Source organism: Danio rerio, chromosome 17, assembly GCF_052040795.2.
Source record: "Danio rerio strain M-AB ecotype USA chromosome 17, GRCz13ab, whole genome shotgun sequence".
Classification (NCBI taxonomy): domain Eukaryota; kingdom Metazoa; phylum Chordata; class Actinopteri; order Cypriniformes; family Danionidae; genus Danio; species Danio rerio.
This window is the reverse complement of record NC_141037.1, coordinates 21,283,545-21,296,566: the sequence shown is the minus strand read 5'-3', so window position 1 is coordinate 21,296,566 and position 13,022 is coordinate 21,283,545. Positions and strand designations below refer to the sequence as shown.

The window sequence follows — 13,022 nt, the reverse complement described above, 5'->3', positions numbered from 1 at the left end:
ATGCAGTTCTCCAGGAACTTGGAGTTTGACCCCCATGGTATACAGCAGTGGTGCTCAATCCTGTTCCTGGATATCTACCTTCCTGCAGATTTCAGTTGCTACCCATATCAAACACACCTGCCTGTAATTATCAAGTGGTGTTCAGGTCCTAATTAATTGGTTTAGGTGTGTTTGAAATGAATAGCAACTGAAATCTGCAGGAGGGTAGATCAGCAAATGAACAGCAAAAAACACAACATAATTATTTTAAAGTTTAAAGTTTTAAATAATTAAAAACTGTTTTAGATCTCAATAAAAAGTTTAAAGTAATTATAAAAAATAAAGTTGGCAACACCGAAAAACCAAAGGATCCAATCTTTTATTGTTATAATTATCTCATGACAACAAACTTTATTATTGTTTCTAATATAAATTCATAGGTGGAAACACTGCTCTGAAAAATACTTAGCAACAAACTCACAACCTGGGACTGGACAGTGGAGCTTTTGTGTGTGGATGGCTATGTGTATCATGTTTTTGTGATTCCCTGTGACGATGTGCACAAGTTACCTTACTAAGATGAAGGAATTTAATGTTGGCTTAGTTGCCAGAAAGATACATACAACTGTTAGCATCTGTACATTATGGCAGTATGCAATATCCAATAAATACTTAAACAAAAGTAATGTAAGAAGTTATATGAGGAGAGGCTAACTAGCTAACAATGTAGCTTTCAAGTACACAGTTCAAGATAACAACAATATAACTTAAAATACAGCCTTATTTTAGAAACCCTCAAAAACATTTGAACACATTTTACTTTCTCATTATAGATTCTTATTTAAAGCCTAAAACATATCAGACTCTACATCTGAATTGATGGACAGAGAATAGAGCACACTCAGCAGTAAACAAATCAAACACCTGGCTCCCTTAAAGGGCCGGCATTTTCTGAAAACTCTTTCTAACACCTTTGTGTTTAGAATAAGACAGACAGCCTGTGGGAGTGTATGGTGATGCCTAAATCATTATTTTCTGCCTTTAAAATGCACGTCTCTATAAATAGCAACATAAACCATCAGAGAATTTATTGGAATTAATTCTTTGCACTACACAATTTCATACAAAGTCTACTCCTTTCACAGTAAAATAATGTGTTAATAAATAATAAATGTTTTCTTTTATTACAGCAAAACACTGGCTATTTTGCAGTTATTTACTGCACAATCTACAGAGTAACAGTGCAGTTATACTAATTAAACACACCTGATTAAACTAAATCTAAAGGTAGTGTGTTGAAGCAGGGCTGGAACTAAATTCTGCTGGGCTGCGGCCCTCCAGGAGTTTGACATCCTTGGTACATAGCATATTTTCAAAGGAATTGCCTACATTTATCACAATCATGCACATATCATTGAATAAAAACAATAATATACAAACAATATACAAACGTCATCCAAAGCAAAAAAATAAAAAATAAATAAATAATCTGATCCTCATGTTGTTCCAAACCTGTAGTAATAATAATAATAAAAAACAAATAACCTGATTAATACATTTATTTAGGAAAGTCTTTATACTATACTGTTAATGCCATTTTTACCAACTTCTCCAAACAAATTCATTGAGTCTCTGCGAAAATGTATGTACGTGCTGTTTAACATATTTTTTAAATAACACATTTTTATTTAGCAAAATACTAATATTCAGCTTAAAGTGCAATAAAAAAGCTTAACTATTGGCTAAACTAGGCAAATTAAATTAATTATAGAAAAGTAAACAAAGTTATAAAAATGATTGTGATAATTTGGTTGCTCTGTGTGAATATTTTTGCCTTTAAATGCATCTCGTCGATATCTTTACCTTTTAATTAGCTCTGTGACATTGACATTGGTTGACTCCTGATACTCAATGTTAAAAACATAAAAGGAACCAAAGAAAACACAGAGATGGCTGCAGAGAAATTTAGCTTATCATCAATGCATTGTCTCACTTTCTCCTCAATACTGACCATACACATACCAAAACTGAACAGTATGTATATATATATATATATATATATATATATATATATATATATATATATATATATATATAGCAACATAAAGCAGTACATGGGGTAATAATGGTTGAGCAGTAATTTACCATTTATTATCACAGTAACTATCTGTAATGGGTACATAAAGTAAATTACTGTAATTTATTCTTTGCACTACAAAATTTCATACAAATCCTGCTCCTTTTACAGTAAAATACTGTTTCCTTTTAATCCAGCAAAACACTGGCTATTTTACAGTTATTTATTGCATAATCTACAGTAAGGGTTAACAGTGTATATTACGTTTAACGACTGTAGTGAGACGTGATACAGCGGTACATTCTTGATAAACTGTCCGGGTTTTGCACCCCATACTGACTGCCTGGAGCTCTGCTACTAAAGCGCATGCCAGAGTGTGTATGTGTGCGTTTGGTCATGTGATGTGCGTTTTCAGCAGTATATTGTGGATATAGAGTTGTTCAGAAATGCTAGGTAAAATATAGTGTGGACGTGGATCGTCTTCATTATAAAATGTTAAAACTAAGACGTAATAGTGTAAACAGGGCCGTGTGTACAGTATTTTTCACAAGCGGGTTGCTGTTGCGACAGGGCCAGGGTGGAGGATTGCGTTGCTTTCATTGTCCATCGACCCAACCCTATTTATCACATATATTTACAAAGAAGCGCTTTATTGCCTTCCAACCTGGAATTATTTAATGAAAAATCTAATATATAAGTGATGTTGCAAAACAATTCAAAACATTGTTTTTCTATTTAAATATGCAGTTTAAACGTAACTTCATTAAACTTAACTTCACATGACACTGATCCTACAGAAATAGTTGAAATATACTTGATTTGGTTCGCCAAACATTACATTTTATTTATATTAAAATAACAACATTGCTTAATGATTTTGTTGAAACATTACATACTGTACGTACTAAGATTCTTTGATGAATAATTATCAATCAAACTAGCATTAATTTGAGACATCTCAAATGTATCTTTTAAATAATATTTTTACTAGGAAACTATACAATAATATATTTGTGCATATAGATTAGTCAGTATTGAAACCAAATCTGGAGCAAAATATATATCATACAAAATAACGGTCCAAAAACTACACCCAAATTTATATGTTAAAGAAAATATTAAATGCAAGTTTAAAAAAGAGAAAAATTCGAAAGACACACATACAAATTGTTTTTAAATTTAGTTGTAATTTAGTAGGTTGTAATTTTTATTTTGTTTTGCTATATTTTAATTGAATTTTATTGTATTATCTTTCAATTACAAAATATGTTTGGTGACTAAAATATTACTATAATAAATATATCTGTTTAATAAATCTGTTTTGTTTAAATGCACCAAAATTCATTGCCTATATTCACTGAGAAATGGATACAAATATTCATTTTCAAAATAGGGTTTACTCAATTATGCTGAGCTCTGTAATTGTATAAATCACTTTATCCCATTTATTTAAAACAAATACAATTTTTACATATTACTATGAACTGTGCAGAAAAATAGCTGTTCTAAATACAATATATAAATAAATTATCTACTGAAAACTGTTCTTCAGAAAAAAACAAACATGCTGATCTGAAATGACATGATGGTGAGGAAAAATCCATTTTGGGTGAATTCGGGTGTTTGCCTCTCATTAGTTCATTCTGATTGTTTTTTTTCTTTTGAAACTTGTGCGCTCCACAGTTATTAGCTCATGTCTAGGTTTACAGCTCAACTGTCAATCGGCCTTTATCTTTGTTTTGATAGGCAGAGGTCGGTCTTGGGGGAGTGTCTGGCCGCATTATCTGCAGCCTTTCCCGTGTGTTTCTTGGAGCTGAGTGACCTTCATTCTCACTTTGACACTTTGAGTAATGAAGGTATAGGTAAGAAAAGTTCAGCTAAGCACCAAAACGTTCAAACAGTCACGCTTCCACATGCAGTTTTTCCCTCACAGATGTCAATGTGCTTTTTCTAGAAGAGAAAGCCTGTAAGCTCCTCCCCAATTTGCATGAGGCTTTCTTAGAGGTGGAGGAGCTGGCAGGGGCGGGGTCTTCGGCTCGCCATGCTCTTTTATTGAGGGTCACAGAGGTCACACTTCCGCTACTGTGCAGTTATGTCTCTCGATGGGGTGAAGTTGATAACCAGGCATCCCAGGAGGGCCACTGTTCCTCTGTCACACCCCAACACGCTAATGCACTGCTGGGTTACATCCTCTCTATCATCCACGCTCACCTGGGGACTTCAGACAGTGCTTGGATGAAACGCCTTGCAGGTGAGTCAGATCCTCTAGAGGAGTGATTTATCAAAGTTCCCAATGTGATAAACAGCAACTCTTTCACCACCAAAAAACAAAACAAATGCAAGAATTGTATTTTTTGTAGTATTTGGCCAGCCCATCATCAACAAGGCAGAGCCACACCTCCTGAAAAGACACTTCCTGCCTCTGATGGAAAAGTTAAGGAAGAGGGCGGAGTCAGTGCTGCTGGAGGAGGAGCACTTGAAGATGGAGGGGCGTGGCGATGTCTCAGAGCAGGAGTTAGACATCCAGGAGAGGTTTACTGTGTTGGTTCAAGACATCTATGCGTTTTACCCTTTGCTCATTCCTTTTATTGACCTCCACAGGTGAGAAATTACACTGGCGCAGTGTTGATTTTATTTATCGCCTGCTTATTTATTACTGACACTGTTCAATTTCTGATATTTGTCAGAATGAGTTGGCTGAGAGAGGTAAATGCAGATGCTGAGAAGCTTTTCTCCCTTGTGGCTGAAGTGTTCATTTTCTGGGCTAAATCTCATGTGAGCATTTATGATATTTTATTTTATTTCATTTTTCTTTTGGCTTAGTCTCTTTATTTATCAGTTTTTGCCACAGCAGAATGAACCGATAATTCTAGCATATGTTTTACACAGCGGATGCCCTTCCAGCCGCAACCCAGTGCTGGGAAACACTCATACACTCTCACATTCACACACATACACTACAGCCAAGTTAATTGATTCAGTTCACCTTTAGCACATGTTTGGTCTGTAAGGGAAACTGGAGCACCTGCAGGAAACCCACGAAAACACAGGGAGAACATGCAAACTCCACAAAGAAATGCCAACTGATCTAACCATGACTTGAATCAGCAACCTTCTTGCTGTGAGGTGACATTGGTAACCACTTAGCCATATCTAATATCAACCTCTTAAAGTGGTCATGAACTAAAAAAACTAAATTTCCTTGATCTTTTGATATAGGGGAGGTCACAATATTTTAAAAAACATCCTGTAAGTTTCAGAGTTAAAAACTTTGTTGTTACTCTAAAAACAGCTTATATAGAAGGCTGTCTGCTAATATGACAGGAAATGGAATGTTCTACTCTGGGAGGATAGGCACGGCCTCCTTAGAAGATCAATGGCTGTTTCTCAATATGCGATCTTCAACGGTCTTACAACCTCGTGTTCTCGTGTAACGTCATCCTCAGCTGCCAAAGTTCAGTTTTACTAATCAAGACGGCAAGAAACGGAGGACGCTTGAAACTTCCCGGATGTGTTCTTGGTATTGAGGAGGCATTGATGCTGACTTGAGCACCGAACTCGCTCTTGAAGTCCCGGAAGTTATTGCGACTGGAGGTGGGAAGCGCAGCATTTTATATAGATTTATAATCAAAGTTTAGAGATTTAACTTAATCCGCTCGTTAAGTGTGACGTCACGCGGAGCGGCTTCCGGGCCCAAGCGCTCTATTCAACTGAATATGGAGACTCATGAAATGGTAATAATAAACGTTTATAAATGGATTTAATACTTTCGAAAATCACGATCGCAATATATATGTCAATGCCTAATATCCAATGGCCAGAAAGTCATTCATTTTTTATAAATTGTTAAAGTTTTGGTATTTGTTATGCAGCAAGCCCAGAGATTGGTGTGTACACTATGATTTTATATGAAATTAACTTTAATGTGTGATAGGAATAAAACGTGATCATAAACGAATGATTTCTCCACTCAAATGAATGGCGGCTTGGACCCAGAAACATTATTACATGCGTCCCCACTTAACAAGCGGATTGCCTCAGGAGTATCCCTAAATGAGAAGGTGAAAGTAAACATTACCATGAAAATCTCAATAAAGGCATAAACACATTAAGGGTGTTTATTTGCTGAAATTTATATTAAAATCTTTTTTATTTATATTGTGCAATGTATATTTTATAAGGTCTTTATGCATACTAAATATTTTGAAAAGGGGAAAAACTATAAATCGTTGTATGAATGCTGTAATGCTTAAATAAATTTCCATAAAAATGCATGAAGGTCATGTGACCATCAGGAAGAACACAGCATCTCATTTCTCACAGGACTTGTTCTCTGTTCTCATGGTCTCCCAAGTTCGTTCTTTCGAGGACACCTGGCAAGACCGGTCTTCACAAGAACGCAAGTCCGTTCTCGGCATTCTAGGAATTGAGAAACAGCCAATGTGTACTTCACTGCCTGTTCATCCATATTGATATGCAACATTGTAAACCAATTACAGCAGTGGGTGCTTACTTCTGTGCCTACAATCCGCTACACACATACAAACAGAGTGTACTGATGTGAGGTCAAAACACTACATTACTTCTAGGTTTTGATCAATTTTTTTAAATATAAAAACATGGTAAACCATGATCCCATCATATCATCAATTAAAATTTTCTTCTGTATTAATAAAGGTGTTTGAGTAAATTTAAAGTGTGCTGAAAAGTAATATTTTGCAGCTGAAATGTCTTAAATGACATAAAAAAATGACACGAGAAAAAATAATAGATATTTTAAATATAATTTATTAATTTCTCCCCATCTTCATATTATTTTATTGCCTTGTTTTACTTGAATCAGTTTGGTTAATTAAAATTGACTGTAAATTAATAAACTGTTTGTGACCGCAATATTTTTTTAATTTCTTGATTAATTATGTACTGTATATATCAGTGAAAACAGAACTCTTAAAATGATATCACCACTAGTGCACACAGATAATTTTTTGTTGACATACTTTTTTATTCATTGATTTATTGATTCATACATTATAGAGGTTGCCACAGTGGAATGAACCACCAACTATTCCAGCATATGTTTTATGCAACTGATGCCCTTTCAACTGCAACCCGTATTGGGAACCACCCGCATTCATTCACACACAGTCTCATACATTACGGACAATTTCGTTTATTTAATTCACCTATAGCGCATGTCTTTGGGCTGTGAGGGAAACCGGAGCAACCGGAGGAAACCCATGCGAACACGGGGAGAACATGCAAACTCCACACAGAAATGCCAACTGACCCAGCCAGAACTCGAACCATTGACCTTCTTGCTGTAGGGCGACAGTGCTAACCACTGAGCCACCGTGCCGCCACATACTTTTATTCCTTTTGTAAATTCATTGTACTTATTTAATGTTTTAATTTAATATATGTTTAATTTTTATTGTAATTTTCTATTGTCATTTCCTTTATTTAGAATTTCAAATGGGAAGAACAGAACTTTGTGGTTCAAAATGAAATCAACAACATGGCATTCCTGGTGAACAGCAGCAAAAGCAGAATGAACAAGGTTTCTTGTGATTTTATTTATACCATATTAAATAATTCTTCCCCACCTTTCAAGTCTAACCGACGCTCTTTTATAGTAGTTATTCTCATTCCTCATTGCATTTGTTTTTTCCTCATTTTTCATTTTATTCTTTGAAAAGGAATTAATCTTTGGTTTGTAAACAATGAGCTCCGGAGTGACTTTAATAAATGGCCACATCAATATTCAATCCAAATATGCCGTTCAATATATTGAATGAATGTAAATTATATGATTTTTCCATTAGGGAGGAGTGTTCTGCCAGGAGAGGAGGAAGGTGAAGAGGAAAGCCGATCGTTACTCCACACACACCTCTCTCATTGTGGCTGCCCCCAAAAAACTCCTTTCTGTAGCCATGAATGGATGTTGCCATGGCGATCAGGGCCTGGTCAGCCATGCCAAAAGTCGTTTTGCTCAGGTACACCAGCTCATGCTGATCAATAATGACAATGTTTCCAAATCAATCTTTTCTCATCTTGAAAATATTGTCATGTGAAACATTTGTCTGTTTCTAGAGGGACACAGAAGATGAGGTCCGGGCATACATTCACAGCATCCTACAACAGGTGAGCCAGCAGGCAGCCTGTGAGAGTGATAATAATGTCCTGTGAAAATGCTATTTGTGTCTCCTTGGATTCATATTTCCTTTTTTTTTTTTTTTTTTTTACCAGGATCTGTGTGGAAACTCAGTAGATCCCCTCAGAGTTGAGAGGATCTTGAGCATCGCTCGTGTTCTTTTCCACCTCGATCAGGTTAGACTGGAAATTTATTTCCGCCGCTGATTGTAAATGTTGATTAATGATGCATTGGTATTATATGTAAATTGATGTAGATATTAGGGCTGCACGATATTGGAAAAACTGACATTGCGATATTTTTTATTTCTGCGATACATATTGCGATATAAATATAATTTCACAACATGACAGTAACTGTTTGGGAAGAATTCACAATCTTACATTGATTGGGATGATTTTGTGGGAGGTGCATCTGCATAAAATATAAATCTGCGAAAAAAAAAAAAAAATATATATATATATATATATATATACATATATAAATCATGTAATTAAAAGAATAAAGCATAGATAAAAACTAAACAAATAGTGCTTTATAGTTTTTGATATTACACCTGGCTCAATGTTACATTAAGGGACATGTAAGGGACAATGTAACGTTAACACATGGCGAAATAAAGTCAGAAATGATATTTATTTTAACACATTTTGAAAAAATATTCAATCAGTGTGAAAGACAAGTGAATGGATGCGTTAAGTGTTGTCAGCGCTAGAGTATGGATGCATAACGAAAAAATAAAGTCCAAATTGAAACGCAGCTCTGGCCAACTGCCCAAACAGTGAATGAACAGTGGCCCCAACAAACTCTCTCATTGAGTTTAAAAAAGGGCGCTGACCAGCATCAGGTGCGCTGAAGGCATGCCCCCAACCTAGAACAAACAAAACAAAACGTATAACAGGTGGAATTTTGCAATATTTAGGTGAAGAAATTCAATGATCAAATCTAAAATAACACTCTATAGACTTCATTTGATAAATAATTAAGCACAGTCTTAAAGTGGCAAACTTTATATTTTTTGGTTCCCAAGTAGTTTAATATTGCTTTAAATCTTACAGTCACAGGCTTTATAAAACACATCTGAGTACAAAACAAATCACACTAATATTCATTCATTTTCTTGTTGGCTTAGTCCCTTTATTAATCCGGGGTCGCCACAGCAGAATGAACCGCCAACTTATCTAGCAAGTTTTTGCGCAGCAGATGCCCTTCCAGCCACAACCCATCTCTGGGAAACATCCACACACACATTCACACACTAGGGACTATTAAGCCTACCCAATTCACCTGTACCACATGTCTTTGGACTGTGGGGGAAACCGGAGCACCCGGAGGAAACCCACGCGAACAAAACTCCACACAGAAACGCCAACTGAGCCGAGGCTTGAACCAGCGACCCTACGACCTTCTTGCTGTGAGGCGACAGCACTACCTACTGCGCCACTGCTTCGCCCATCACACTAATATATTATGGTTGAAATTCACAATGACTCAACAAATCATGTGCACTGAACTGTGATTTTTAGTTAATTATAATCCCAACTCAACATCGTACATCCTGCAATGTCACTATTGTGGATGTGCACATTGCAATATCGATGCGGAGGCGATATATTGTGCAGCCCTAGTAGATATAATGTTTGGGTTGATTATTCTTTTAAAAGGAACCCTCTGTGTAATAAGATTTGTATGGATTAACGTAACACAAAAAGGTGTACTGATGTTACTAAAATATGTACTAATACCCACCAAAGATTTATGTTATTTAAAAAATTCTCATTCATTTTGGACTAAAGGTGCTGCGGATTATTTTAGGTGCACTGTGATTGATGCCAGAAGTACTAGTACTAGTGCTGCCTTTAGCTGTTTTTAGAGAAACACAACTCAAAAAATTAAATACTAATACAGTATGATGCCAGATTTCAGGTTTATTTTTCAGTTTAAGGACAAGATACTACAAGGTTTTGGTTCATTTCCTTTCAGAATTGAGTTGGAGAAAGAAAGTTCTATATAAGTATATAAGCATGTAGAAAGTATGGAAAGTACTGTACAGTGTAAGTGTACAGTGTAAGTACAGTGGTCAGCATATATGAGTAACCCCCTCACAAATCTCTCATTTAAATGAATGTTTTCTATAGGAAGTTTTACAGTGTTATATTTGTGCACATACATTAGTTCTAGATTTGGCTTCAGTACTGTCTAATCTAATCTAACAAAATAACTTACGATAACAGTCCAAAATTAGTACACTCAATTTTGTATATTAGGAAAATATATTAGCTTGTAATTTGTTTTGCAGTGTTTTACATCAATTTAAATGTAATATTTTTCTATTTCTATAGCTGTTCGGTAATAAACATGTTATTTTGATCAATATTTATAATTATTAAATAAATTATAATAAATCTTTTTTTTGAGTTTTTTAAGCTGAGATGCTTACTCTCTAAAAATTTTTTAAATAATTTTTAATTATTTTAATTATTGTTTTTTTTCCCCATCTGTATACAGTTATTCTTTGATGTTGTGTTCTTATGTATTTAATGTGCTTAATTTGATATTTATTTATTTATTGTTGTTTTGTTAATTAAAATAATCAATAATAATGAGAGGTTAGGAGATGGGATTAACAATGGACAATACATTACTGTTTACCTCTCAATATTTAATTTGTGTTATCATACAAAAGACCAATAAAAAAAATAGATTGAAACAATAAATCTGTTTTGTTCAAATGCACTAAAATATAGTACTAATGTTCACTTAGAAATGAAAAAAAAAACATTTATTTTCAAAATGGGGTGTACTCATACATGCTGAGCACTGTATATACAGTTAAAGACAAAATTATTAGCCCTCTTGTGAAATTTGATTTATTTTTCAAACATTTCCAAGTGTTTAATGGAAAGAAGATTTAACACATTGTAATAAATATATTGAATTACTTGTGAATTTTCTAATAGCTAATTTCTTCATGGTGATAGTAAATAATATTTTACTAGCTATTTTGCAAGATATTAGTATTTATCCTCAAATGAAATTTGTATACTGTATATATAAATAGAGAGAATTTGCCCCAAGCCCACAAATAGGTATCCAATGAACGAGCACAGTTCAGTGGAAATTTCAGAAAAATAATTGTTTGTGTGGCTCTGTTGTGGTAATTGGCTTACATCTTGGTTGTTTTCTGTCAGGTGGAGCACCCTCAGAAGATGAAGAGGCCAGTGTGGTATAAGATGTTGTCTAAGCAGAGGAAACGCGCTGTAGTTGCCTGCTTAAGAATGGCTCCTTTGTACAATCTCCCCAGGTTTGCTGCTGCAAGAGTTATGACAAGCCCATTTCTTTTTTATATTGCAGTAGGAATTATCCAACTTATAAAAACTGAAAGGCTGCAGAAATACGTTTGAACTGCAATGCTGTTGAACTAACCCTGATAAAAAGGCTATTTGTCATCTTCCTTATGTTTCAATGTGCTGAAACCAAAATTAATTGCTTGCTTTTAGCGTGAGATTTGTCTTTTTGCTCAGGCACCGAGCGGTGAACCTCTTCCTGCAGGGTTATGAGCGAGTCTGGCTGAAGGCTGAGAATGACTCACCTGAGGACAGGCTAATTGAAGATCTGGCTGTGAGTGTGTTTCTGATTGGCTCTGTTCCCTGGTTGAGCTGTTCAATCATTGTGCAGGCCAATCCCGAAGGCTAATTCACAGCAGGTTCTCTTGTGAATTTTTGTAATGGATTTTTAGAATAGAAGTTTTTCGATTTATGAGTACAATTATCATTACGGGTTGAGATTATCACATGTCTTATTGCTGTTTAAATCACACATAGGCACTTAATTTATATTATTGTGTACTGTTATCAACAACATACATGATAAAGTATACTTTTATACATACAATATAAGTACCTGACAATGGAAAACATATGTGAATTATAATATACAGTTGAAGTTAGAATTATTAGCCTCCTGTTTATTTTTTTCTCCAATTTCTGTTTAATGGAGAGCATATTTTTTCAACACATTTCTAAACATAATAGTTTTAATAACTCATCTCTAATAACTTTATTTTATCTTTGCCATGATGACAGTAAATATTATTTTACTAGATATTTTCAAGATACTTCTATAAAGCTTAAAGTGACATTTAAAGGCTTAACTAGGTTAATTAAGTTAACTAGGCAGGTTAGGGTAATTAGCCAAGTTATTATATAACGATGGTGTGTTTGTGGACTATCAAACAGAAATATAGCTTAAAGGGGCTAATAATATTGACCTTAAAATAGTTTTTAAAAAATTTAAAACTGCTTTTATTCTAGTCGAAATAAAACAAATAAGACTTTCTCCAGAAGAAAAAATATTATCAGACATCCTGTAAAAAAAATACTGTGAAAATCCGTTAAACATCATTTGGGAATTATTTTAAAAAGAAAAAAAAAAATCAACGGGGGCTAATAATTCTGACTTCAACTGTATTAATATTTCTTGAGCCTTTTTGGTTTATGTAGTAATAAGAATACATTTATATCTCTCAGAAAGCAGCTCATGTAGAGATCCTGAAGGAGGGAGCAGAGCAGAGAAACCGCATTGATCCACTTCATCAGCTTATCAATCTCTTCAGTCAATGTGCCTTGACTCAGAGAAGGTTTGTGTGCATACTTTTTTGTATGTGATGAATTCATACAATTGTGTTTGCATATAGATCAAGGTTAACCAAAAAACAAACAAACAAACTAACAAGCATTTTAACACTCCGAAAGCCTTGTACATCGGAAGCAACTTCAATATTTGATTAGATTAGATTGGATTGGACTATGG

At 34.6% G+C, this 13,022-nt stretch overlaps 1 protein-coding gene across 2 annotated transcripts in view; it reads left to right on the top strand.

The window, feature by feature from the left end:
• ryr2b (ryanodine receptor 2b (cardiac)) overlaps positions 1-13,022 on the top strand; it is a 119,809-nt gene that overhangs the window by 70,125 nt on the left and 36,662 nt on the right. For both annotated transcript variants that reach the window (NM_001442678.1, XM_087289352.1), the window contains 11 exons: positions 3,803-3,918; positions 4,011-4,307; positions 4,417-4,657; positions 4,744-4,831; positions 7,524-7,616; positions 7,882-8,052; positions 8,150-8,200; positions 8,306-8,386; positions 11,402-11,514; positions 11,735-11,831; positions 12,740-12,849. In NM_001442678.1, the coding sequence (NP_001429607.1) occupies positions 3,803-3,918; positions 4,011-4,307; positions 4,417-4,657; positions 4,744-4,831; positions 7,524-7,616; positions 7,882-8,052; positions 8,150-8,200; positions 8,306-8,386; positions 11,402-11,514; positions 11,735-11,831; positions 12,740-12,849 (1,458 nt within the window). The remainder of the gene's footprint in view (positions 1-3,802; positions 3,919-4,010; positions 4,308-4,416; positions 4,658-4,743; positions 4,832-7,523; positions 7,617-7,881; positions 8,053-8,149; positions 8,201-8,305; positions 8,387-11,401; positions 11,515-11,734; positions 11,832-12,739; positions 12,850-13,022) is intronic.